This window comes from Lagopus leucura, unplaced genomic scaffold (genome assembly GCF_019238085.1).
Source record: "Lagopus leucura isolate 7727_CA_CO unplaced genomic scaffold, USGS_WTPT01 Super-Scaffold_100070, whole genome shotgun sequence".
Lineage (NCBI taxonomy): Eukaryota > Metazoa > Chordata > Aves > Galliformes > Phasianidae > Lagopus > Lagopus leucura.
In genome coordinates, this window is record NW_024962312.1 from 48,337 (window position 1) to 74,684 (window position 26,348).

At 41.5% G+C, this 26,348-nt stretch overlaps 1 protein-coding gene across 5 annotated transcripts in view; it reads right to left on the reverse strand.

The window, feature by feature from the left end:
- Nucleotides 1-26,348, reverse strand: part of WDR7 (WD repeat domain 7) — a 114,503-nt gene that overhangs the window by 34,457 nt on the left and 53,698 nt on the right. For all 5 annotated transcript variants that reach the window (XR_006181611.1, XM_042886997.1, XM_042886999.1 and 2 more), the window contains 2 exons: nt 17,458-17,679; nt 5,537-5,723 (listed from right to left, as the gene is read on the reverse strand). Coding sequence is in view for 4 of the 5 variants with exons in the window: in XM_042886997.1 (XP_042742931.1) it covers nt 5,537-5,723; nt 17,458-17,679 (409 nt within the window). In the remaining variant the exon portion in view is untranslated. The remainder of the gene's footprint in view (nt 1-5,536; nt 5,724-17,457; nt 17,680-26,348) is intronic.

Below are 26,348 nucleotides of genomic sequence, written 5' to 3' on the forward strand. Positions count from 1 at the left end.
GCTCTTGTATTGATGGGCTTTAGGACTTTGGTACATCCCACACAAGGAGGCAACATGTGTTGTGCCTCTCGTCCTCCTCCTGCCCCTGTCTTCCCAATGCACCGTTAGCAGACATTTCAGGACTGATTTTTGAAGAGTGTAGCAGACAAAATGGTCACAGCCTGTCCTCCAGCACACATTTCTAATACCAGAGACCATATTTTAACTGTACCAAACAGTAGGAAAGCTGGCTTTCCTGCACCTATTTGCTTTTGACATGTGCCATCCAGCTGATTCCCAGGAGCTGATTTTCACTGGCCAGACACCTGCACTCTCGGGAAAGTATGGCCACACAGCTAGCAGCCTCCTTCTCTCAAAATTGGAACACAACGTATCTAATAAACAGGATTATTTTCTTTCACAGTGAGTCTCTGTGTGGGTCCTACAGACCAGGTGCTCTGTGGGCAGCGCCGCCCCGGCCTCAGGCAGCCATGGCCGTGCACATCAGTGGTACGGAGTGTCTGACATCCCTTCACGGGACAATACACCAAAACCATGATCTCCTTCTGGCTGCCTTTTCAATTAAGAAAGAGCACTGTTCTTACTTAGATTTCACTGAGATGGCACTGGAGGGAACACACATCCCTTTTAGGCAGTGTCCCATTATTTGCCCATGCAATCAGGGCTGTGCTTCAGGCAGGCTCTCCAGAGGTGCACATTTCTGCCAGACCCCATCCTCAGGTCATCACAGTAATTAAGTAGCACTGATGCGAGTGCAACAACAATTCGGTGGGCTCAGGATCTTAACCTGTGGGTTGCATCCTTCAGCTTTGCTGTCTGTGGCACTGTCTGTGCAATGGCAAGCACTGTGCACCGATTTAAATCACAAGGTAATCACAGAAGTAAGAAAACGGGGTTCAAATACTCCACGTAACTGGGTTTTCATTTGTGCTTTTTATCTGCTTTCTTAAGGAAAAGCTGATTCTCATTAGGAGGTATGTTTTGAAGCTGTTACCCAAATTGTTTACATAATTGAATAATTCTACTCATAACTTGCTCAATTAAAAAAGTTAATAAATCAGAATTTGCATGTAGATAGAAACTGACACTTTTAAAACATACAGAAAAATTTTAGATTCTTAAGTAGTTGAAAGGAATAGTTTGGAACATACCTGTAAGATATTTTAAATCTAAAACATATTTCATAATCTGAGTTATTAAAAATGAATATGATGTCTGCTTGAATTTGGTCATCATACCCTTCGAAAGTCAGACTTCACCTCTTATTTAAAAAAAAAAACAGATATCCAAATGAATCAAACCCTAATGACACCCCAGAAAAGATCGCCAGTTCTGACACCACAACTGACAATTTACCAGACGTTTTTCTGCCAGCCGCAGAAAAGGAGAAGCTACAGAAAGAGGCCAGAAAAGAGATCACAAAGTACATGATTTCACAGAGGGTCTTTTGCAGAGGTGGGGCCTGTTTTGCCTTTGAGAGAAAGCAGCTATTTGCAAAACAGGCGCTCCTATGCATTTCTCTCCTTTAAAGCAAGAGGGAGGGAAAGCAGCGAGGACTGGTATATTCCATCTCATTTAACAGGAACCACTGGTATATCCCATCTCATTTAACAGGAACCACAAGCGATAGACCTCAAAAACCCCCTTCTGTTTACATGTGCAGCACTGAAGCAATGGCTGAACAAAGGGGAAGGAACCAAACATCCTCCCTGTTGTGAAGCTGGGAAGCTTGGAATTCGTCTGCTTCCTCCTCATCCTCACTGTAAGGACTCATTTGTCTCTCATTCGTCCTTTAAAAACCTGAATTTCAGCAACTGTTTAGGCAATACTCCAAAGCTGTTCCACTGCACTTGAAAACTAGGCATGTCCGTATTACATAACATACATTCACAGGCAGAATGTATACAGACATGAAACAAACAGGTTTCCACTAATTACAGTCAAAACTGAAGAAATTTAGTCTAATTATTTACCACACACACGTGTATTAACATACATGCAGACAGAATAAGTTGTTCATTTTGGTATACAGTATCACGATCTGTATCAAACTGTAGCTTGTAATTCAAAGAGCAAAAATTACAGACAGCAATGATCCCAACAATCACCTGTGCCAAGAAATCAAAGCCTAATAAGTGCTAGAAAAATACTCCTAATCCTCATGCCTGAGCAGCTTCACTGGCTTGCCTGCTGCAGCCTTCGGGGATTGGGATGAACTGGGAGAGCGGAGGAGTTATAAACACCCACGTTTTGGATTTCAGCTCAGATATTTAATTCAGAGGGGAAAAAAGAAAACACCTCTTTTTTTTTTTTGTCAATAAATGTGATTTTTTTTAAAGCACAAGCTTGACATAAAAGCTCTTTCATAAAACGTTCTTAACATCAGGGATAGAAGCCAGGCAGCTGTGCACTGTTATTGTGTACACGGTAAATCAGGCACAAAAAGGGGCAGCTCAGCAGGGCACCGGGAGGGTAAGATGCACACTTAACCCCCTGCACACATTGTTGCTCCATTTCTTTCCATCTTAGTCTGTCTGCAGTCAGTACTGTATCTGTCATGAATGTAACAGGCCATTTTCAATCTAAATCTTGTTATGGATTAATAAGCAAACACTTTCTCGCTTATTATGCAATTTATCATCATGAAAATTGCATTGGGCTCCTCAAGGCTACATGCTGATACATTCATTTATTCAGTGCTCTGTGTATAGAGAGCCATACTAATCTTTATGACAGCTGAGAATGTAATAGCAAGATGAAAATTACTTTCTGAAGAACTGTATTCACTGGTTTGTGCAAGCCCACATTTAAATACAATAGAACACACAAGATTCTTTGGGAAGGTAAAATGTCTTGGCTTCTTCTGTCAAGCTAAAATAATCGAGGTTCAGGCAGATAACAATATCCACCCAGTTTGTACAGATTTATCCACTAACTGCCCTCAACACACCACAATCACTCATCCTTCACAGTCTGAGGATGTGAAACTGCTATGTAAACTTGGTAATCTCCCTTAACGCAATGCAAAAGGTACAAATCTTAGTGCTCCCACAGGTGGATGCACACACAGCATTAAGACAAACGCAGTCAGCTCCTTTCTGCACCCATCGCTTAAAATGTTTATGTGTGCTTATTAGTAAACAGTTTTAAGCATATTCATAAAATAAAACTTGCGACATAGCAGTTTTCAGAACTAGGTTTTGATCTTGAACGCTAAGGTTAATGATGTGGACTTCCACTACAAGTGCTTGTGGTTTTCAAAGTTACTGCTGCAAACAAAAGAACTTATTGACAAAACCAGAAGATTGTTTATAACTATAAAAACTGTTTAAATACCCATCAATAACGCTTATCATTAGAAGTGCTTCTGACCATATAGTTTCATCCAGCACAGCGTACAGAAAAGATCCCAAAACACAATCATTACTGATGTATCAAACAACAGGCTCAGAATAAAACAGGAAAACAATTAGGAATGTTATTTCTAATATCTAAACTAATGTTACTGCAGTGGTGTTGTAAACAAAAATATCTGCAAGCTAACCAGAGACCGTCCTTATGCTAACCACACAGTTCTAACATATATCAATATTCCCTACAGAAATGCCTACTGCAGTTTTATATAAACATTTTCTTCTCCTTTAACACACAGTTCTTTTCCCCTGCAAGCTTCAGAATACATCCAAAAGCCTGGAAGGCATGAAGAAAGCCACAGAGCAAAATATCATGTACTGTAAAATGAGCCTCCACATTTTAAGAAATGCAGTAATATTAATACCTAAATAAGCAGTTATGTTGAGCTCTGCAATTTCAGAAGCAAGAGCTTATTTTTTCATGAGCAAAAACCTTTCACAGATGAGTCATGAAGACTTCTAGAATGAAATTGCTCCTACATTAATGTATGGTTTATGAAGTAATTTAATAATTAATACTTAAAGAAGAACGTCACTAATTAAAATACTATGGAGAAAACACTACATAGAAAAAATTAAACATTAAATATGTTTTTTTAAAAAACCCCTAGTGAATATTCACACAACACTTAGTGTGCCAGACACAGAAAGCACTAGAATTTCAATCAGTGCAAATTCAGAAAGCTGTACTGAAACGAAAAGCGTTACCACGATTCACACACTGCAGAGTTTGTATTCTGCTGGGAAACACATCCCATCTGCACATACCTAAATTCAGAACTCAAACTGGTCAGCAAGCTGAGTTTGTTTGCTTTTTTGGTGGAAACCAAATAAATTAAAATACATTTACTTTGCAATTTATAGTAAATTTCAGACCAGGTGGCCAGTTTCACAACAAACAATAATAAAAATGAAGACTATACTGCCAGCCCTTCACTGTACAAATAGTCCTGCTGTCATTAATTGGACCTACAGAGTAAGGACTGTGAGACTCAGCTCCCCAGTAGAAATATACTGTCTTTGGGCCTCAGCTCATACATTTAGGGATACTCAATAACAACCCTAATCTGCTGCAAAGCCACACTAATAAACCCCAAACAATAAAATCCAAAAATTCCATGATCTTAACAAAATGTGTGGGACACTACCTTTATTATTCAAGTCCTCCTAGTAAGTTCACTTTGTGTTCAGCTATGACTACTTGATGGTGTGATTAACGGCACTTTCAAGAAGAGAATCTAGTCTGCATAAATGAGGCAAGCCCAAGACCTGCACTGAAATCAACACACTCCTTCCTCTTTAGATCCAGCTGCAAATACTTATCTGAAAGATTTTATTGCTACACTACACATGACAGAGCCATTCTATTATTCTATGGTTTTTTTTTTCCAGGAGATCAGATGTACAAGACATGTACAAGACAGCTAAATCTAGCCTAAACCATCTGTATCTTTATTCAGGACACTTCAATAAGTTGTCCACAAACTTGAAAGATAGGCTGTGGTCCACCGAGTTTATGATTTCTTAGCAATCCTTAAATATACAAGTTTCCTTGATGCTACAAATAGTAATGTCAGCAATAAAAAAAAACCCTGCCTTCTCCAGAATGGAGGATTCCTTTCTTTTTCCATCTCCTTGCCGACTATTGCAGGTACTTCACTATCTAAAGCAGGGCCAACATAATGAAGAGGACAACAGAGTCTTTAGCAGAGTCTGTTGTAACAGGACAAAGGGAAATGGTTTCAAACTGAAAGAGGGGAGATTTACACTAGATATAAGAAAAGTTCTTTATGCTAAGGGTAGAGAAGCACTGACACAGTTGCCCATAAAGGTGATGGGTGTCCTGTCCTTTGAGATATTCAAGGTCAGGCTGGATGGGGCTCTGTGCACTTCATGGGCTGTACGTATCCCTGTTTTCTGTAGGGGAGCGAGACCAGATGGCCTTTAGGGGTCCCCTCCAACTCAAACAATTCCATGATTTTATTTGTATCTGAGATGACTGACTACGCTAAACACAGGATCTGGACTAGATGATCTTAGAAGTCTTTCCCTTAACAATTCTACAATTCCACATGCAGGCTGCAGAAGGCGCAGGGTTCACAAGTTTATAAGGAGACACCTACTTGGCAAGCTGCTTCTCGGCATCAGCGCAGAGCTCCAACAGGCCCATCAGCACTGCAGAGACGTCCATGTAGGGCTCCCAGACAGTGAAGCCACGGCCGATGAGGTCAATGGCAGTTCTGCGGATGGTGCTGTGAGCAGGCAGCTTGGGGCTGGGAGGCTGCAGCAGCAGAAATGTCAGTGCCTTGCCTGTCAAGGAGAACCAGGGCAATGAAAGGTGTTACATATTACAAGCATTGTTCTATATTTTATCCTAAGGGCTGTTTAAATTCATTAAAAATACCACTTTCAGATTTTTTCCAGAAACTCCTATAATCAATGAAAAATCTGATGGAAAGACAGAAGAAACCTGAGATATTTTTAATTAAATTTGAAAAGTGTTGTGTCTTACAAGTAGTCCCCAGATTACACATGCTTTGTGGAAAGTACCTACAGCTGCTACAGCTGACTCTGCAAGGAATCGGGTTTGGGGAGCTACAGTAACAAATGATAATTTTCAGTTACACATAAGTAAAGGATGTGTTAAAAGTTTTACATTCTGTCAGCAATGCTGAACCCCAGCCAACCTCTGCCTGACAGATCCTGAACAAATTCTCTATGGTAGCACCAGCCCCTATGTTAGAGCACACGAGACAGCACAGTACAGTCATCTGCTTTAAACAGCTCCATGCCAATACTGCTGTTGTTGACTCTTAATCACAATGTTTTTACTACGTTAGAAGTAATCTTTATGCAAAAAAAATAGTCAATCTACACACCAGAAACGGTGTGTTGAAAATAAAAAAAAAAATCAGGGTGAATCATGATGGAAGGAATTGTATGAAGAAATTCCCCTTCAACAGAGTTGCAAAAAAATTTTAAAAATCACTCAAACAGAATCTGTGATAATATTACTGAAACCTCTCAAAAAAGAAGGTAAATAATTTTGCAACAATGTCTCAGGAAAACAAATGGGGAAGAAAGCAGTTAAATTAGGCCCTGTTTAGGTTACACATTTTTGAATCCTGCTGGAGCTAAAACAAGTTTGAGCCAGGTATGCTTAACTGAGTGAGAAACAGTGAGAAATAAAGTCACAAAACCCACCACAACCTACAGGTGAGCACCTGCTGCTTGCCAGGCCTGCAGAGCAGCTGTGCACAGTGCAGACAACCAGGGCTCCACAAGCCTCCTCCCATGCCCTGCACAAACCACGGTGCCTATTTGTAAACTATCCCAGTTTTACAGTGATGATTTCCCTTGTTCTCAAAATATACTTCCTACTGAAAGCTCCTCAACATTAAACATGTGGGGACTGGTACCATTTTATTTAGGGAGTGAAATGAAATGATTGCAAAGCCTTCGTGTTGTTCTGACTCTGGTCACTGCTGCTGGCAAAGCTATCAGCATCACAGCTTGAGGGGTGGAAGCAGAACAGAAGTCCCAATAGAAGGATGAGACACTAATAACTCAGTTTCACTGACAGCTCTTGAGATGACAGAGACGTGCTACATATAACATACACAGAAAGCCCAACCCTGCCATGGGCTGGCTGCCCCCCACCAGCCCAGGATGCCCAGGGCATGCCATCCATTGCCTCAGGCACCCAGGCAGCTCTGGGCAGCAGTGCTGAGCCTGACTGCTATTTGGGTAAAGAATTTCCCCCTCACATCTGACCTAAATCTGCCCTCTTTCAGTTTAAAGCTATTTCCCCTTGTCCTGTCACTATCTGCCCACGTACAGAGCTCTCTCCCTCCCGCTATTTCATTCAATAGATTAGTTTTTCATTAAAGTAGTTGCATACATATATATAAATGTGAGGGAACACTAAAACAACGCTCCCCGATAAAGGTAATTTATCATTATCACTACATAATTATTTGTTACCTCTTAATAACATTCATTTAGTTTGCCTCTGCGGTAATGATAACCTATTGATTTGAACACAGTTTTCCCTGGTTTTCAGAACTGTCTCCTACGAGTTGTGTGATTCATTAAATAAAGCTCCTGACATTTCAGCATCCTGGAAAGCGACTGATAGTCTTGCTGTGCACACGAACTCACACCAAACTTGGATGCGTGTAATGCGAGCTGAAAGTTTCTTCTTAAAAAGTACAGCTGGATATTAGGAAAAAATTATTCTCCAGAAGAGCAGTGATGCAGTGGCACAGGCTGCCCTGGGAGGTGGCGAAGTCCCCATCCCTGGAGGTATTCATGAACCATGGGGATGTGGCACTTGGGAACGTGGTTCAGCGGGCATAGTGGAGATGGTTTGGGGTTGGACTTGATAATCTTAAAAGACTTTTCCAACAGTAATGATTCTATGAAGCTTCAATGCGCGTGAATTTTGTCTCAAATGAAAGAACCTATTAAGAAGCATCACAAACATTTTTTTGCAGCGAAGCACTCCAGCATTTCTCATATGGATACTCCTAGTGTTGCTCTTGTTGACACCTGCCCTGTGTACACTGAGCTGAAGAAAAGATGAACTGAACAAAAGTCATCCTGCTGCCCGTTTCTCAGCCTGGACATCTTTGTTTAAGCTTTGACTTGGCTTAAATGAACGAATTAATATTGACAAAAACATCAACTAAGCTAATGAGTTGTTAGTTAAGGCAATAAACATGTCACATTAGAGTCAGCGCAGTAAAGAGGTAATTAGTCCCGGAGAAGCCCTGTTAGTGGGGATGCTCTCAGAGCCCCTCTCCCACCGACCCTGTTCTATGGGCAGGGGGTTGCATCGTGACACCCACCCCAAGTCCATGGCTGCTGGGAAGGGCAGGTACATTGAAGAACAAGCTGAAATGGCTGCAAGCAGCAGACTCAGCTTTTCTCCTGTAAATCTGAATAAAAGCAGTAAAATTCAGCCATGGGAAAGATGTGATGATTTGCATGCATCTTCTGCTGTTAAATGTTATTAAGGATGAAGCAATGAAAGTGTCTCTTGTTAAAGATTAGGTGTGACTAACCAGACAGACTGAGTTCAGGCAGTAAAAGAGGAAAAAGAGAGGTCGAGAAATGTCATTCCTATGTACAAACCTCCATCAGCATTTGTCCCCATCTCTTACTCCGCATGGTGACACATATGCCACAAGTACATGGCAACAAAGTTAGGCACAGAGGCTGCAAGCAAAGCAAATCAAGGCCAAGGACTGGAAACTCATCCTTGCAAGCCCTCATTGAAGGCATCTGTATGGCAGCAAAACCTCCATCCACAAAGCACAGCAGGGCCTGTACTGAGCTGCCCACTTCCCCCACCATTTCCAGAACACAAAAACAAAGGTTGGAGTCTTTGATGCCTACTCCATTTCTGCTGATGGGAATGCGACCTGAATACTAAAGACTTCAGTTATTTTGAATGCATGTACCCCTTTGAATTTCTTGGATGTCTTTCCTTGCTGAATCTCAAGAGCTTTAAACATATTACACCCATCAGCATTGTTATCCTCATTTTGGAGATAGGTTTAAAAAAATTAAATAATTCGCTCAGGAAAATCAATAGTATAGGCATGAACAAGACACTGATAACTCTGGTTCCCATTCTCATAATCTGCCACAACATCCAGTTTGGACTAAATAAAAATGATGGACTCCAAGAATGTGGTTCAGCTTGCTTTCAATCTTTTTCTGATTTTATATACAAAAGAACAGAAGTGAAGGACCAGAGCTTTAGGGATTTTTTCAGTCTTCTCTCTTTCTCTAAGTCGTGGACACAGTGTTTTTTTAATCAGAAATTTAAAAAAGATCAGCACCTTTTTCGGATGATTTTTTTTTTACTGGTCCTGATTTGACATGCACCTGGATGAAATACCAGCAGAAAGAGAGAAACTTAACTTTGGATATTCTGGTTAAAAATTCACATCCCATGAACTCCTCATTTTGGAGCTGCAAATTTCTATCAGAGTTTGTGCCCTCTTTCAGACAGAGGATATTTTCTGCCCTAAATTAAAACTTGAATAACTTTTCTAAAGTCATAATTATGAACACTTTAAAAATTGAACAGTGTGCACTGAGCACATCTCAAATCTCCTGCTTTTTACATAACATACTTCCAGCATTTTTTTTTGCCCTCTATCTAACTGTGGCACATTTAATTTCTTCAACTGAACTTATGCTAGGAGAGGATTCAATTTTCCTATTGCTCTCTCAAGTTACTTATGTTCCATCCGCGAAACAGGTGAAGCTCCCACAGCAATTTCAGCACTGGCATGGGCACGGAGGGTTTTAATCTCTTTCCAAAAATACGGTCTTACAATGTATTAAGAAGTAGTTACTTTGCATGGTTGCATTTTATTTAGTCAGAATAAAAAATGACCTGCAAGACATTTGTGTCATAGAATCATAGAATCACAGAATCATAGAATCACCAAGGTTGGAAAAGACCTAAAAGATCACCCAGTCCAACCGTTCACCTATTCCCAATAGCTCCTACTAAACCATGTCCCTCAACACAACATCCAGCCTTTCCTTGAACACCCCCAGGCTCGGTGATTCCACCACCTCCCTGGGCATCCATTGCAGTGCCTGACCACCCTTTCTGAAAAGTAATACTTCCTCATGTCCAGCCTGAATCTCCCCTGCCGTAGCTTGAAACCATTCCCCCTGGTCCTATCACTGATGACACGAGAGAAGAGGCCGACCCCCAGCTCACTACAACCTCCCTTCAGGAAGTTATAGAGAGCAATGAGGTCTCCCCTGAGCCTCCTCTTCTCCAGGCTGAACATTCCCAGCTCCTTCAGCCTCTCCTCATATGGCCTGTGTTCCAGACCCCTCACCAGCTTTGCTGCCCTCCTACACGAACAGCCCTTTCTACACGAACACCCTTCCTACACGAACAGCCCTTTCATCACTTCTGCTCAGGGACTGCTGCAGTGTTGAGAAATAACCACAGAGGAGTCACAGAATCGAGAAAAGACCCCTGAGACCATCGAGCCTAACACCTACCCATCCCACCATGCCTACTAACCATGACCCCGGGTGCCACATCGCTGCGTGTCTTCAACACCTCCAGGGACAGTGATCCACCACCTCCCTGGGCAGACTGTGCCAACACCTGAAAGCAACATTTGCCTGGAAATGTACAACAAACTCTCAGAACTTTGAAAATTAAAGGGCTCCTTACTGAGTGCTGCTTCTGCAGCATGTATATAACAGGATGCTTTTTGGAACAGCAAAGACTTCTTTTTTTTTCCCTACAATAAAATACATATACTTTTGCCTTATTTATCTGATCAGAAAGGAAGTGTCCTCGTTCACTCTGAAGACTTACAAACTTCAGAAATATTTAATCATAAAGGGAATATTTCCTCCATGATAAGTACCAACCTAGATTTTGCAAATGTAACAGGCTTAGAAGGTCAGAACAGTTGACTCTAGATGCAGTAAATTCATAGCATTTGTACAGAACAGCCTAATAGTGCTTGTCAACATTAAGTGAGCAAACAGCAAGGAGTGCTGGCAAGTGGGCAAAACCAATACAGCCCCTATTTTGTACCAAAATTCCATACAGTTTTACATAAATCCTTGCAAAGGGAGACAAAGGAGAAAGAAAAAAGCTGTTGGCAATAGCAGGTTCCCAGTCCTCGCTGCCTACCCATGGCCTAGTTAAAGTGACCTAACAATGCCATTTTTCTTCCTCTCGAAAACTGCAGTGGGGGAATCAAATGTGAAAGCAAGATCAATTCTGTTCCAAGACAGTAAATGAGTTTTAGATCAGACTTGTTTCAATTTATGGAGAGAACCCAACTCTGCTAGCTTAAATGCTTTCTTCCCCTAACTATGAAATTATATTACAGTGATATAGAAAGAGTAAACTACCATTATTTTAATCCAAAATTTGTTTATAATCCAGCAGGAAGGAGAAAGCCAATATAACCCGATTGATAACTGTGCAGTACACCTGTTATTTTCATTCCTGTTAATTGCATAATATCATTAAGCCATACTATTTATTTTCATCTAAATTGCATGCTTTCTCAATGATGCCATTTCCACAAGGCCCACCATCAGTTTGTTGGCAGCAGCATTTCTTTCCAGCACACTGCAGCCTGCCCAAACGTTGTGCCAATCTCAGACATTTTCCCATCACACTCAACCGTACCTATTCTTCTTAAGCAGATGTGATAACTTGGAACACTCATCTGTGAACATCATCACCCTAAGTTGTGCTCACGTCATACACGAATCGACCACACGGTCCTGTGCAATGATCTTTTATAAAGCTAAGACGAATGTACACACTTATAAAATACAATGCATATAGATTTTAACTCGTTTGGTTGCTCAGGACCAGGTACAACCACTTGTGACACAAGACAACTCCGCTGCCTGTGAAAACAGCCAGGATTTGCTCTGAAGTTGGGAAGTCACACTGGTCTCCGTAAGTAAAACAAACACCTCCCAGCACATGGCCATAGCCATGCACTCACATCATGGAGGTAACGTGCTCTGTGGATGCAGTGGAATTTGCTCATCCATCTCTACACAGTGAACTGAAAACCCTGATGGTTGCTTCCAAGCCAACATTGTTTCACTTGTTTTTGTGCACCTTTCTCCCATGTTTCTGCTCTATGAAACAAGAGTCAAAACATCTCACATCTCCCAAGCACTTTCCTGGCTTTGAGATCATTTGTGCACACACAGCTCTAACTTACACATATGGCTGTAAGATGTGGAAACTCTGAATTCCCTCCTGTTCTTTTAAGGGAAGAATGATTAACTTGGAAGCTACAAGCCTAATGAAGGAATAATATTAATTTGTATGATGAATAAAATTAGTTTCTGAGCTTCCCTTCATCTCACTCATTACAAACACAAGCACAGGCAGATTTATTGACCTGTCACAGCTTATTAAGCAGCACTTCATAAAGAAGTTATTTTGAAGTGCTCTTTTTAAGCATGCAAAGTATTGATCGACAATGTTTGGGCACTATTTCTTAATACAGACACCAAAGAGCAAAAAGCGTATGCAATTTTGGTTTTCCCATTAGACATACAAAAAAATATAGATTTTACATCGGTAGCATTGCATGTAGATTAGGGAACCGAATCTTCAAGTCCACTGTTGTTGCCAGGTGGGAACTGTCAGAGGTTCCAACAGAGAGGGCTGTTCACCACCCACCCTGCGAGGAAGGAAGGAATCTCAGATAGCATGCTTGATGTGAATTGAAGTTTTAAGATTGGATTTTGTTGCTCAAAAAGAAAGCAAGAAAAGTCCAATGGATTTAAATTAGGGCATAATATCTGCCACAACAATTGACTGTTTTCTGCCATGCAGATTGACTACTTTTTCTAAGTGTTATCTCTAAGGCTAACATAAAGATTTTTATAAACTACTCTGTTCCTTTCTCCTATTATTTTTCCCCTTCAGGGCCAAATTCTGTTTAAGACTAATCTAATCGCAACTCAGAAAAAACTATCGAGGGCACATCTTGGTCTTGCACTGAATTTCCAAATGTGCAGACTGATAAGTGCAGAACCAGCCCCATGTCACCAAACACAGGGCAGCTTCTCCCTGCATGACTGATACAGAGGAACAGCCAGCAAAACAGCCAGCACTAAAAGCAGTCTCTCACTAGGAGCAATACCATCAGTTATTTGCTTTAATCCCGATGTTCTTTGCATCGAGTTTTGGTTGGTTGATTTCTGAGCCAGCTTCCCTAATTTGCTCTGCTGCTCAGATGATTTCTTGCTCCTCCAGGTGAGGATCCTGAGCTCTTCTGTACTAATTGCTGCTGCCAGCACCTGCTGGGTTCCCTCATTAGGTCTGTGTCTTCCTTACCAGTCTGCTGTAGGAACCTAAGTGCTGGTGGTTCCCACACTAAACAGGTCAGCCAAACTGGAGTGACTGCCCTAAGTTGCCACCTGGAAACTAAAAAATTTCTTAGGAAGGAAGCAAGTGTGAACACAGCCTGCAAAACCCATCTGCATAACTCACTGCCATAGCACGCTGTCACATATGACTCTGAGTTAAAGGGCAGAATGCTTACCATTAACAACTGTACTGATGGCAGATGCTTTGCAAAACATCCTGCATTAACAACAGAATCGAATATTTTCATCTTGAGGACCAACCTGCCATTCAGGTTTATTAGCCCATTCTCTTTATAAACACAGTATTAGCTGCAGTTTGAGTGTAATGTGGTGCATCTATAATGAGAAAACTTTGGGGTGGCATTTTGTAATTAAATATCTCATGAACTATTTGTAATGTCAACAGAGATTAATGCAGAACGGCAGGCAAGGTCACTGGGTGGATTTCAGGAGAATTCTGTTCGCTTAACAAGACATTATCAGTTATTTTCTTAAATACAGTAAGTCACAATGTGTACAACTTAGATAAATGTGCACAGGTTAACACTGCAAATGAAGAACTAATTCATTTGGATAACTTGCTTTTAAATAGAAAATACCATGGTGTCAGGCTACATAATTTCATAACTTTGACAACCTCCACTGCTAGAGGTGTTCAAGAACCATAGAGACGTGGCACCTGGGGATATGGTCAGTGATCACAGTGGGGGTGAGCTGGGCTTGGAGACTTTAAAGACTTTTTCGAACCCTAACAATTCTATGATTCTATGATGATTTAAGCTTACTGCTAATACCAGAAGCAAACAATGTCTTCTTTTTTCATAAACGCCAATTGCTCTTCACTTCCTCGAAGTTGTAACAATGCTCTCATTTGACAAATTCTCATGAGAAGATGTTGATACCTCCAACTTAGATTACTTGGTTTGGATGGGATGGGGATCTCACTAACATCTGATAAGGCGTTTGCCTTTCACAATCCAAACTACTACAGGCAAAAGTATCCTGATCTTCCTTTGGCTCTTTAAGCACTTTACAAATTACTTTATGGCCCAGATGTAAAACTTCAGTATTTTACTGTGTCAAGTTTCATCTACATTAAAGCCTGAATTTCACCCTATCAGTCAGCCCGACAGCTGTGTGGTGTTCCTGACATTATGATTAATAGGAGTTCAGAGATGGAGCTCACAGTTCTGCTAAGCCTAATGTAACAAAAGCAGCAAGTAGATAGCTGAATAAAAACATAGGAGAAGAGAAGCTGTGATGATCACAGATGGTCCAGCCATCAGCCAAGCTTCTGACCAGGCGACACTGCTGAGAACACCAGGACTGAAAGCAGCTGGGAGTGGTAGATGAGCAAGAAACTGTAAAAGGGGAAGAGAAAATAAAGAACTAGAAGGAAGGGAAGCCATCCAGAAGGACTTGAATAGGCTGCAGAAGTGGGCTCATGTGAGCCTAATGAGGTTTAACATGGCCAAGCGCAGGGTGCTGCACTTGGGCCAGGGCAATTCCAGGTTATCTGTACCAACTGGGAGTTTTCAGCCCTGTGGAGAAGGACTTGGGAGTCCTGGTACAGGAGAAGCTGGACACAAGCCAGCAGTGTGTGTTTGCAGCCCGGAAGGCCAGCTGTGTTCTGGGCTGCATTAAAAAGGGGTGGCCAGCAGGGAGAGGGAGGTGATCGTCCCCCTTGATTGTCCCCCTCTGCTCGGCTCTTGTGAGGCCCCATCTGCAGCGCTGCATCCAGGGCCCCCAGTACAGGAAAGATGTGGAGCTCTTGGAGCAGGAGCAGCTCTCCTGTGAGGAAAGGTTGAGGGAACTGGGCTTGTTTAGCTTGGAGAAGAGAAGACTGCAGGGAGACCTCATTGTGGCCTTCCAGCACTTGAAGGGAGCGTATAAACAGGAGGGGGAACGGCTGTTTGTGAGGGTGGATGGTGATAGGACAAGGGGGAATGGTCTTAAACTGAGAAGGGGAGGCTTAGGTTGGATATTAGGAGGAAGCTTTTCACTCAGAGGGTGGTGAGGCACTGGCACAGGTTGCCCAAGGAGGCTGTGGATGCCCCATCCCTGCAGGCATTCAGGGCCAGGCTGGATGTGGCTCTGGGCAGCCTGGGCTGCTGTTGGCAACCTGCACACAGCAGGGGATTGGAACTGGAAGAGCAGTGTGGTCCTTTTCAACCCAGGCTATTCTATGAGTCTATGAATTACAAGACTTCAGTTTCAGTTCCATTTGCACATCACACGCATGTGCTCTAAAGAACCAACCATCCCTTTGCTTCCCAAAACCCGGGGCAGTTTGCCCACCAGCTGAATGGTGGAAGCTACGCTGGTGACTCAAGTAATGCTGCAGGATGTTCCTGGGCTCTGAGTACAATCTACTACAACTTAGTTCAGTGGCTGCTAGCTCAGCACTGGTGGCCCTGCATGTGGCAGGGGGTTGGAGATTCATGATCCTTGATGTCCCTTCCAACCCTGGCCATTCTGTGATTCTGTGAACTGGGCACCAACGCAGCCATGCCAGCAGTTCTCAGGGTACTTAATCTAACAGCAGAGTAATGAGGCTCTACTTATGATTGTTATGGTATTGCACCACACGTAGTAAATTTTTTTTTTTTTCCTAAATTTCATTTAAAAATGTTTAATTTACTATTCTGAAACTATTTTTCTGCATATTTTATTGAAAAATAAGTTGGAGTAAAACATTACTAGAAAAAAACAGAATGAATTTTGTATCTTTTCTGAAGAGGAGTCCCTGTAGCTTGTACAGACACCAGGAGGAAGACTATCCTCTAACAGAAACAAGCAGATACACAGGAAATGAAAAATGTCCAGTCATGCCCTGGTACTTGAGGCCTTCAAGACTTTGCTGAATAGCACTGCTCTGTGATAATCTAGACCTCACACACATCAGTTTCAGGCCTGGAGCACTGACTATTTAGCACATAGGGCTCAAAGGATCCTAGACCCAGCACAAGTGCAGATCCTTGCTTTGTCTTCTTGCCATTTCAGGCTTAGCAAAAGCATTCCTCCCACTCGTAAGAACCAGTCTCCTGGCACTGCTTTTCAGATATTTGCATTTTTTGTCCTCTTTTCCTCTGACATCTTGGGCATCACGTGAAGACTAAACCAGTACAGGAGCAGAAATCCTCTCCTACGAAGTTATTTTATAACTAACCAGGTAATTGGTGGTTTTTCCAGCAATACCAGCAATGAGTCCACAGCACTTCAGAGAGCTGGTAGGGAGATGAGACAGGGGACTTTTTCCAGATTCCCCTAAAACAAACATCAGCGTGCTTAGGAACCCAGCCACAGGCTTACAGCACTACAGCTGCATCTGCTTCCATTACATTTTGCAATATTAACAGCAAATTGACAACCCACAGATGTGTTACGTTCTTATATAAGATCACTGTCACTGTTTGTAGGAAGTGTAATTACAGCAACATTACAGGACTACATTTCATACGGGCCCAGAATGTAACATTTTATATAGCATTTTACACTGAACTCATCTGTGTCTGTTTTTCTTGCTTAAGATACTTCTTCCTTTTAACTCATTGCCAAGTATGTCTTCCTATAGGTTACTGATCCTATACAGTCTATTCCTCAGAATTACGTGCACGAAGTAAGCAAACTGTGACAGTGTTCAGGTAGAGACAGAACTCCTGCACTGTAAGAGCTACAAAGTGCTGCAATGAAGATCTGTCAATTTAAGAGGCAGGACAGGTGTTCACTATTCACACCCTCTTGTTCTTTACAGCCCAAGATATATTTTCATGGGAAAAAAAGTATGAATTACATAAATGCAGTCTTAAATTTTAGCATAAGCATAGAGAAGAGAACAAGGAGTGCCAACAGCAGTGCTGGACGGTGCCAGTGAAAGTTGGGCTGCTGCTGACTATTGGTGCATCACTGCCTGCAGCTGTGCTGCCATCCTGGACACTGCTCTCTGTATGAGCACCAACTTCTTGCCCACCTCTTGTTACGACACTGCTTATTTGCACATTCCACATTTCAACTTTATTCCATCCTCCGAAAGGAAATTCTTTAATGACTTGATGCATACTGTAACGTTAGTACATGATGATATTTTAAAACCCACCCTACCCTAAATGCCAGAACAAGGGACAGGGATACTCACAGGTATGCCTTGCCAGGGAATAATTGGACCCACCGCTTGTCAGCCCAAAGCCCTCGGGGATCTGGCTGGAGCTGCGTGGCCGTGTCAGCAGCTTAGGGGGCTCAATCTCAGCCCCAAATTCTGCCCCAATCACACCCAGCAGAACGATGGCTGTAGCCTGCTTCCTGCGCTCCTCATAGGACGTGGAGATCTTCTTCAGCTGCGGGAGACTGGACAGGCAGCCTGGAACAAGAAGGAGAAGCTATAAGGAAAACAAAAGCAAGGCGTAACACTCCAAACATTCTGTTTTCCAGAGAAAATAAAAGAGATTCCATTTAACTTAGAGCATATCTTCAGGACAGTTACTTCCCTTAGCAGAATTTTCAGCTGCTGTAGATAATGACTTTTACTTCCCAAAATGCACAACAGAAGTGTAAACAGCTACTTTTGCAACTGCTATCTCACCCATCCTTCAAAAACTGTCAAGACCCTGCTGAAGAAAAAAAAAAAAAAGGAACAGGGGGCAGAAAACCATCAAATTTTATAGATCTTTATTCTTTTGCAGAGGAAAAAGCCATAACCAACAGAATTGTGTTTATCTGCTTTTGTGAAAAGTAATATTTGGCCTGATTTTTGTTCACCCTAAATTTCTGTAACAAATAGAAATCCTCTCTGGTTTCCTTACCTCACAAAGTGTATTTTGGAATACTGGATTTCTATTACCAAAAAAAACTCAACCTTCTGTGTTATGATCCATCACAATATTCTAGTTCTTACTAAATTTTAGCATAAGGATATATCCCATTACATTTCAGTATACCAAATGTTTCTTTAACGAACATCCTCTGGAATCATGGAAAAACCTCACTGTAGTGTGAATTTTAAAATAAAACTCTAAGTTTTATATTATTGGTGAAACTAAAAACTCTTGGGCTATATTAGATTTGGTTGATGGAGGGTGGATCAATTTTGGGTTTCTGGGTGATTTTTTTTTTTTTTTTTTTTTTTTTTTAGGAGTAAAGAAGCCAAATCTTAGAAGTTTATGAGACTGAAATACAGCCAGACAAGTACAGCTCACGTTCAGCTAATTCCCAGTGCAATGGAAAAAGAAAAAAAAAAGACCTACAAATCCAATATATAACAACAAAGCCTTAACACTCCTCTTAGGTTCCTCTACCAAACCTTTTCAGGAAAGCCAGACAGCACTGGATGAGAATCATCAGAGCACAGGTTAAGAAGGGGCTAATTAGCATGCCCAGTGCAGGTCTACCTGTGCTCCATCAGAAATGAGATGCTACCTCCAGAAAGCTGACTACATTTAAGCAAATGCAGCCATCGTGGTTCAGAGACAGCACTGCGGTAGCGACAGAGACATGCCAACTGAAGGGGAGGAAAAATCCAATGGAAAGCTGAACAATGGCAGGAGAGGGGGAAAAAAATCAATAGGGGCTGCCTGGAGAGGGAAAAGGCTGGAAAGGGGCTGCACAGACAAAGCAGGGAGTACAGCAGCTCCTATCGCCCTGCACTCTGCTCTTTCACGGCCACACAGCTGGCTTGGCTCGGGGTCCCTGACAGGCAGACATCGCAGCATCCCGAAATGCTGGTCCTGATTCCTCAGGGCTCTCAGTTCTCATCAGGCAGCACACAACAAACCAGCCGGCACCCAGAGCCGAACACCAGGCCCTGCCCCGACCCGGCCCCAGCACCCTGCGCAGCAGCACCCAGGTGCCCGCGACGGCTCTCGCTCAGACGGCACAACGGCCATAACGTTCCTTTGCTATAACTTCCAAGTGAAATTTACAAAAAAAAAAAACATACACAAAAGATTTTTGCATTCACTTTTTTTTTTTTTTTTTAATAAATTACTCGCAAAAGCGTAAAATGAATGGCAACGATTTCCTACGAATAAACTGACAGCTGTTTGGGAGAATCTAAAATGAAATGATGTCTCTGGAAGTAGTCCTTCCTCCACTTCCATTTGTCTCGAGAAAATTTGGTATTTTCTCACCGCGCCGTGGCTCCATTTAATCATGCGATGGGTGACACGGAGATCCATTTTCCTGACAGGACAGTTGATCACCCTATCACGGAGGGGAAATTAATAACCCCAGAGAGCTCTGCGTGGAAGCAGGAGCCCTGCTGGAGGAAGGACACTAATGTTGCACATTTTCCTCAGCAAATAGTGCACGTGTGCCTTGGAAAACAGTGCATGTGCACCTTGGAAAACAGCATGCCTCCAGCACTGCACAGTGTTGGAGGGGCATAATGCATCCAAGCATTTCTTTATACTTGGGTTTACTTCAGACCAAATGACTGTGTTAAATACTCCAATGCCTTCTGAAAACTACATCTAAACAGTGTTTAGAGGAGGCAGCCTTACGGGTAACACAAAGCGAAGAGGGTATTCACAAAGCATTCAAAATACAGGTAGAGCATTTCAGAAGTTCAAATTGTTTAAAAGGCTGCAGGTTATTGATTGCTTCATTTAAAAAGCAGTCAGAGAGTGCAGCCACGAGGTCAGGGTGAATTTAACAGTTTGGAGCACTTTACTAAATAACTCTAAAGATCATGTTAATTGGCTTTGCACAGTTCTTGGGTAAAATTAATTTTATCCTGGCTTACAATAAAAGGATTAAAAGACAAATTAAGTTCTTCAGGTTCAACTGGAATAGAAATCAATGGATCTGAATTAAGGCTGAAGGTGGTTTTGTAAGGGACTGCTACCTCGTATCTGCTTTATGTGTGCATATCTGTGTGTGCATAGATACATGCACACATACACACAGAAGAGTGGAGTGAAAAAGCCACAACTTTCACCTAAGGAAATAAAATAATTTCCTCAAGACCACAACAGAGCTTGCACAGAGTTTGGCAGGGAATTCTGATGCCATCCTGGTGTTCGAAGGATGCAAAGAAAACCAACAACTAAACCCCTCATGATTTTGTCACAGTCCATATTTCACAGCACAAAGTGAACATCGTCAGCAGTCACTGTCTATAAATGAAACCTTGCAAAACGACAAATGACAAAACTTCCTGGCAAGCCAGCACTGAAACTGCTTACTTTTAAAACTGTAACAGTTTCTCTGCATTATGGAGAATATTACAGAAGAACATTCAAGAGCTATGATGGGGAAAGGCAGTTTTGCTTACACGCATCTTGGCTCACAATAATCCATGCAACTGCCTGGTATTTCCATATCAGTAGTTTCAAATATCTTTTCTTGTCAGGTGCACTATTTTCTTACAGTAAATAAACAAATTTACTCAAATGGTGCTCTAAAAGGAAATGGCAAAAAACACAGATTTCAAGCTACAAAAACAAAACGAAGTGAACAAAAAATGTGAAAGAAAGAAAGGAAGGAAGGAAGGAAGGAAAAATAAGGAAGGAAGGAAAGAAAAATAAGGAGTGAAGGAGGGAGGGAGGAAGGGAAGGAAGAGAGGACAACCAAACAAAAACTGCTGTGAATTAAACGTGCCAATGAAAGGCACTTCAGTTCTTCAGGATTCTTAACCAGTCAAGCCACTCTGCGGGTCTGCCTTCATTTTCAATTTTTAAGATTGTACTCCGAAGAATAATTGCAGTAATTTCAGCACCTCTGGAAGCCTACAATGCCACAGTGTTGAAAATAATCCAGAACTGAAAAATATACAGAAATACTGCTAACATGAAATGACTATGAGGAAAAGGCTGAAAATAATCTATTTCATTTAAGATCACGAAAGCCACTGCGTCTCCATGCTAACCTGACAGGATTCAAGAAGGTGCTTTCTGCCACTTCTGTTATTCCTACACACATGGCTCCCTCCTCTGGCCAGCAGAACAGAGTATTGGGTGCAGGGCATGCATTCCCTTACTGCTTACAAGAAAAAGGCAAGCAAACGAGTTTTTTGCTCTCTGGAGTCATTTATTTCTATTTTCAGTCTTATGTTCATTAACGGTGAAAAGAACATCTGTAAATACAGAAAATTCCCAAATTCTTTAAGTCGTGAGCCATCTCTGTTTCTACCCGCAGCAATTCCATAATCTTCAAAGTATTTATAAGATGTACAAACTTGCAGACTCATTTTGTGCATCTATTTTTTAATTTAGCTGACAGCTCGGAAGTCAGTAAAGCACAATGCAGAAATCTGGCAGCGCGTGGCAAGTTGAAGAGGCTGACTGGGATTGCTAACTCTGGAACCCAGTTTTTATTTCCTATGGTTATCTCAAGGGTGTTTACAGTTTCCATTTTGCTGCCTTCGCAGCACTTCAGCTGGGCTGTTTCAGGAAATACATAAAGGGTGGAGAATCAAACAGACTTCAATAGCAGCTTGTTCATTAAGACATAACGTATTCTGCAATTCCTTTATAACTATTCCTATCACTTAGACCAGAATATAAAAGATTAGTAACAGGATGCACCTGTGGCATTACCTATAGATAGCTGAAATGCAGAGTTTGAATGAAGGCATTTCAGTGCCATGCCGTCTGGTATTTTCTTTTAAATGAATCATTTGCTGTGTTTTATTAGGTATCTGCCACCAAACTATCAGATAGGGAAGGAAGCTGCATAAGAAGAAACCAGTACATCTCACAAGGATTTCCTGCACCTTTTCCATTGTTCTCACAATTATTAAGGAGATATGTAGGCTTAGCTAATGAAAGAACACTTGATAACATCACCTGAAAATAAATTCAGATAAGAATTTGCAGAAGAATTGCTTCTAAGCACAGCAGGTTGTTTTGTTCTTGCTGTTGTTTTTTAAATAATTGCTGGGATTTTTTTTGTTTGTTTGTTTTTATCCATTTTTAATTTCCCTCCCCAAAAGGTCTCCTTCCTATTGGCTGTCTCATTTGTTTGATAATGACTGTCCTGCTGTTTTCGTAGCTGCAGGAAAGCATGCGAAATAACGGAACACTGTTACTACTGTAGAAACTGGAAGTGTTTAAACTTCATTTTCCTAATTTTTCATACAGCATCTTCCAACAGAGAAGTTTAATAATTAAATATCAATAAGTCACATAGCTTTGTATTATTAAAGCCAGGGCATTTTTCTGGCTTGCTTTTTGATAACATATTCCCTTTGTGGTGCCAGTAACCTGATTTTATGCAGCCAGCCAGCTGCAGCACTTTAGAAAGAGAATTATAAAACCCCTCATGGGGAATAATAACATTTATTAGATGAGTATAGATGACGATGACGGTTATCATTATTATTTAGAGAACGCTGTTGCAGCCACCAAGATTTTCAAATTTTGAAATAAAAAAAAATTCACGTAGTTCAATTTTTCATCTGAGACCCAATGTCAGATCCAAGGGCTCTGACTCCACCGTCCACCCCTGGTTCAGGAACACGGAGGTCAGAACCCACACACAAATCCCCGTGCCTTATCCACACTGAACGTTACGAAACAGACATTACTGAAAAACTGCAGTGCATAATTTAAAATGATAGCATTCGGGGTACAAAAGGCCGCCAGTAATCTGTTAGCCCATAGCCAAACACCACAGAGCTGCTGCTGGCAACCCGAAGGGTTAAGGCCCTGATTTTCTTCTGCATAGGTGGTGCTATTTTAAGCCAATAGTGTGTTTAAATCCACACCAATGAAATCAATACAGCACTGCTCTACTCAAGGTGAGACCAAATAAACCTGTCGGAAGCTTTGAGAAATAGGCTTTGCAGTACTCTTTGAGTGCTAAGTGCCTTTCAGCCCAGAGATCTGTCATTAAATAATCATTAGCCATCACTCATTCTTCCTAAAAAGCTCAACGCCTGAATCTGCTCAGTATCCACGCAGCGTCCGTGCGGCGTGCCATGCTTATGAGCACTTGGGGACGTGCACACACACCATGCAGCGCTCTTCCTTGCACCCACACACCTGGAGCAGCAGCCTTCATTGCAACGCCAGCCGTGCCCAAATTCAGCCTGCTCCACGCCCAAGCCATGCCTTACAAGTTGCTCACGCGAGCCTTCAGTTTATTTTGCACCAAAAGGAAAGAAAAACTTGAGCACAGTTATTTCGGGACTTACCAAAAATGCTTTGTGTCTTGGAAAAGCAGTGCAGCATTGCCCAAATCGCAGCCTACTTCAGATTAAAGCTAGCGATAGATTATATTTATTCATTACTTCCATGCACCTACAGATTTCTGTTTGGCACCACTGCAACTCTTCTGCTCCTGGAAGCAGTGACTTGTGTGCCAGTTATTACTTTATAATGAGGCCATGTGGAACTCGTAAACAAATGGATTCCATCTACCTGCAAATACTGAAATTGCTGTTGTCAGTCATTTTCTATCTGTAGCACACCAACGGAAAACCAAAAAATATTTAAGAAGCTAATTAAATATCTGACAGCGTGTAAAGCAGCAAATTTCTTTCTTGGAACACAGGGTTAACCTATTATCTCTCTGCATTAACCCTATCCCTTCTCACCACTGCACTGTGAGCTGTGTGCTGAAATGTCCCATTTCCTTCCAGACAGCACGGAAACCAATTAGCTACACTCTTCAGCATGCATTTTCACCAACAAGCTCAAGTAAGCAATCAACATCTTACACTAATTTAATTCCACTGAAAGCCACATAGACTCGAATTTTAATAACCTGGGAATAAATTTTACCGTAGCAACATTTGGTTGTTTCATATCACATTTGAAAACCACAATCACACGTTTATGAAGTATTAATTGTCCCCTAACCTCATCGCTTTAATTTTTAAATGGAGCTTTGTGCTGCAGTTTCCAGAAATCCGTATCCCTCTGTGCTACTGCCTACATAAATGAGTCATAAACAAAAGCACTTAAAATGTTCACGATACCTTTCCAGAATTTTGATCACGATCACTATAACCAGTAATGAGAAAAGTTTTGATGCATAAAAGCTGTGCTTTAAATCAAAGCAAATCACACTGAATAAGAGGTACTCTATATTCCCCCATCTGAACAGCAGAGGATCCATTTTGTCTTTATTTTCCACTGCTCTTAGCAGCACGAGGAGAAGCTCCTCGCCCATTTTGTGTTCCCAGAGCTGCAGAATACAGTGAAGTATTCAGTAATAAAAGGAGTGATACAGATAAGAAACCGCAATTGATCAGAACGACGGCAACAAAAACTGTGTACTGTATGCAGAAAAGCACATTTCCTAAATGCGCCTATCAGCCTTAGGAAAATTACAGTGACATTTATCTTTTAGCTTTACAAACACAAGGCAACTCCGGGCATCTACATAACTCTGCACTACATTATAAACAGAGCATAATTCCATCGGGCAAACCCAATATTGCAAAACAGATAAAGAATATATTAGCAATGTTTGTATTAGAAGTAACTAGCTTGTATATAAATAAAGTGAGATAGATATAAACAGAAGAAATCTTTTTCCCAAAGAAGATTTCAATATGTTGTTGATTAAGAGTCAATTAAAGAAATTTATTTTCAAGTTTCAGATCACTCTGGACATAGGTAAAACTTCAATAAAACCAGTACAAATCTCAACTTTACATTCCAAAGCATGATTACAGTTTTATTGAAAGGAACATAAAACTATTTTACATTATATTCATTTTGAAACCAAATGGTAACTTTTCCTGATGCGTTATAAAAAGATGTTGCTCCTACTGGAAATCAATAGGGAGGCAGAAAAAATTAGATAGCTACGATTTGCCAAGAAATCAATAAGAAATATAGCAATATCAAAATGCACATTCTTAATCTTTTACACACTAAAATCTGACTTTCACATGAAAGGAACGGTAAGAATTTACAGGAGAAAACACGTAAGTTGTTGTTACATGCTTCTGATGCACCTATTATACCCTTTGCCTACAATTTAAGCTACCTTGCTTTTAGCACTGTTCCGATTGTGACTGATCTAAATTCCCACTGCTTGAAGATTATTTTGCAACGATTTAATACATCCTCTAGATGTACTGCACACACCCTTACCGACCATCCCGTAACACACAAAGCCCACCTCCCCATTTGTCTCCAGCTGGCCCCTGCTGGGTGCTTTGCATCAGCCCCTGCCGGGAGGGGCAGGAGATATGCACATAGGAAGCTGTGGCTGATGAACAGCACCAAGCTAAGCATCACAGCTTCCAGACAAAACACTTTTTTTTTTTCCCTCTATGAAAAAATTCAGGGAAATTGAAAGCTTCCAGCAGCATAAGGAAAAGCGTTTAGACTGAGATCAGGGTTACGTTTCACAGTGAATTTTGCCAGCAGCACAACGCACAGGCTAGCGATGACGTGCTTTTCAGCACTGCTTAGGACTGCCATGTAAACCCCCTGAACACCAACGCTGCTGCTCCCAGGCACCTCCAATCTCACCCAGCTCAGTGCAAGGCAGCCCCCAGCTCGCTGCGAGGCAGGACACAGCTCAGTGCAGGCAGCACCAGGCCCACGGAGCAGAGGGACCCGGCGCTGCCGCGCGGCTCCACCAACAGCTCTGGTGCTGAATGCAGAACACACTCTATTTGGCTTTCAGTCAATTAAGCTTTAAGCTGTCAGCAAACAAGACTTTTAAGTTAATTTTGAATCACCACAAATCAAGTTGAAGGTTGTGAAAGGGCACTCTCACATGCCGGCATGAAAAAAGGCAGTTTAATTGCCTCTGAATAGCTATTATATGCTGCAATTGGCCTATTGAATCTTAGATGATCTATTTATTTATCAAAGTGCAGAGACTGGTAAAAGAAAGCAACGTACAAACTTTACTTTCTTCCTCTCTGGCTTAAGCAGATAAAATTAAAGTCTTTGCATACACAAGCTACTACTGAAGCACTGATTTTTCTGATGAAGTTCAGTATGGGTTACATTATATTTTATTCCTGAATAATTACCACTGCCCAAAATACAGCTATCTGAAATGTGAAAACAAGTAATTTCCAATACAAGAAGTTATTGCTAGTTGGATTTTATTTATATATTT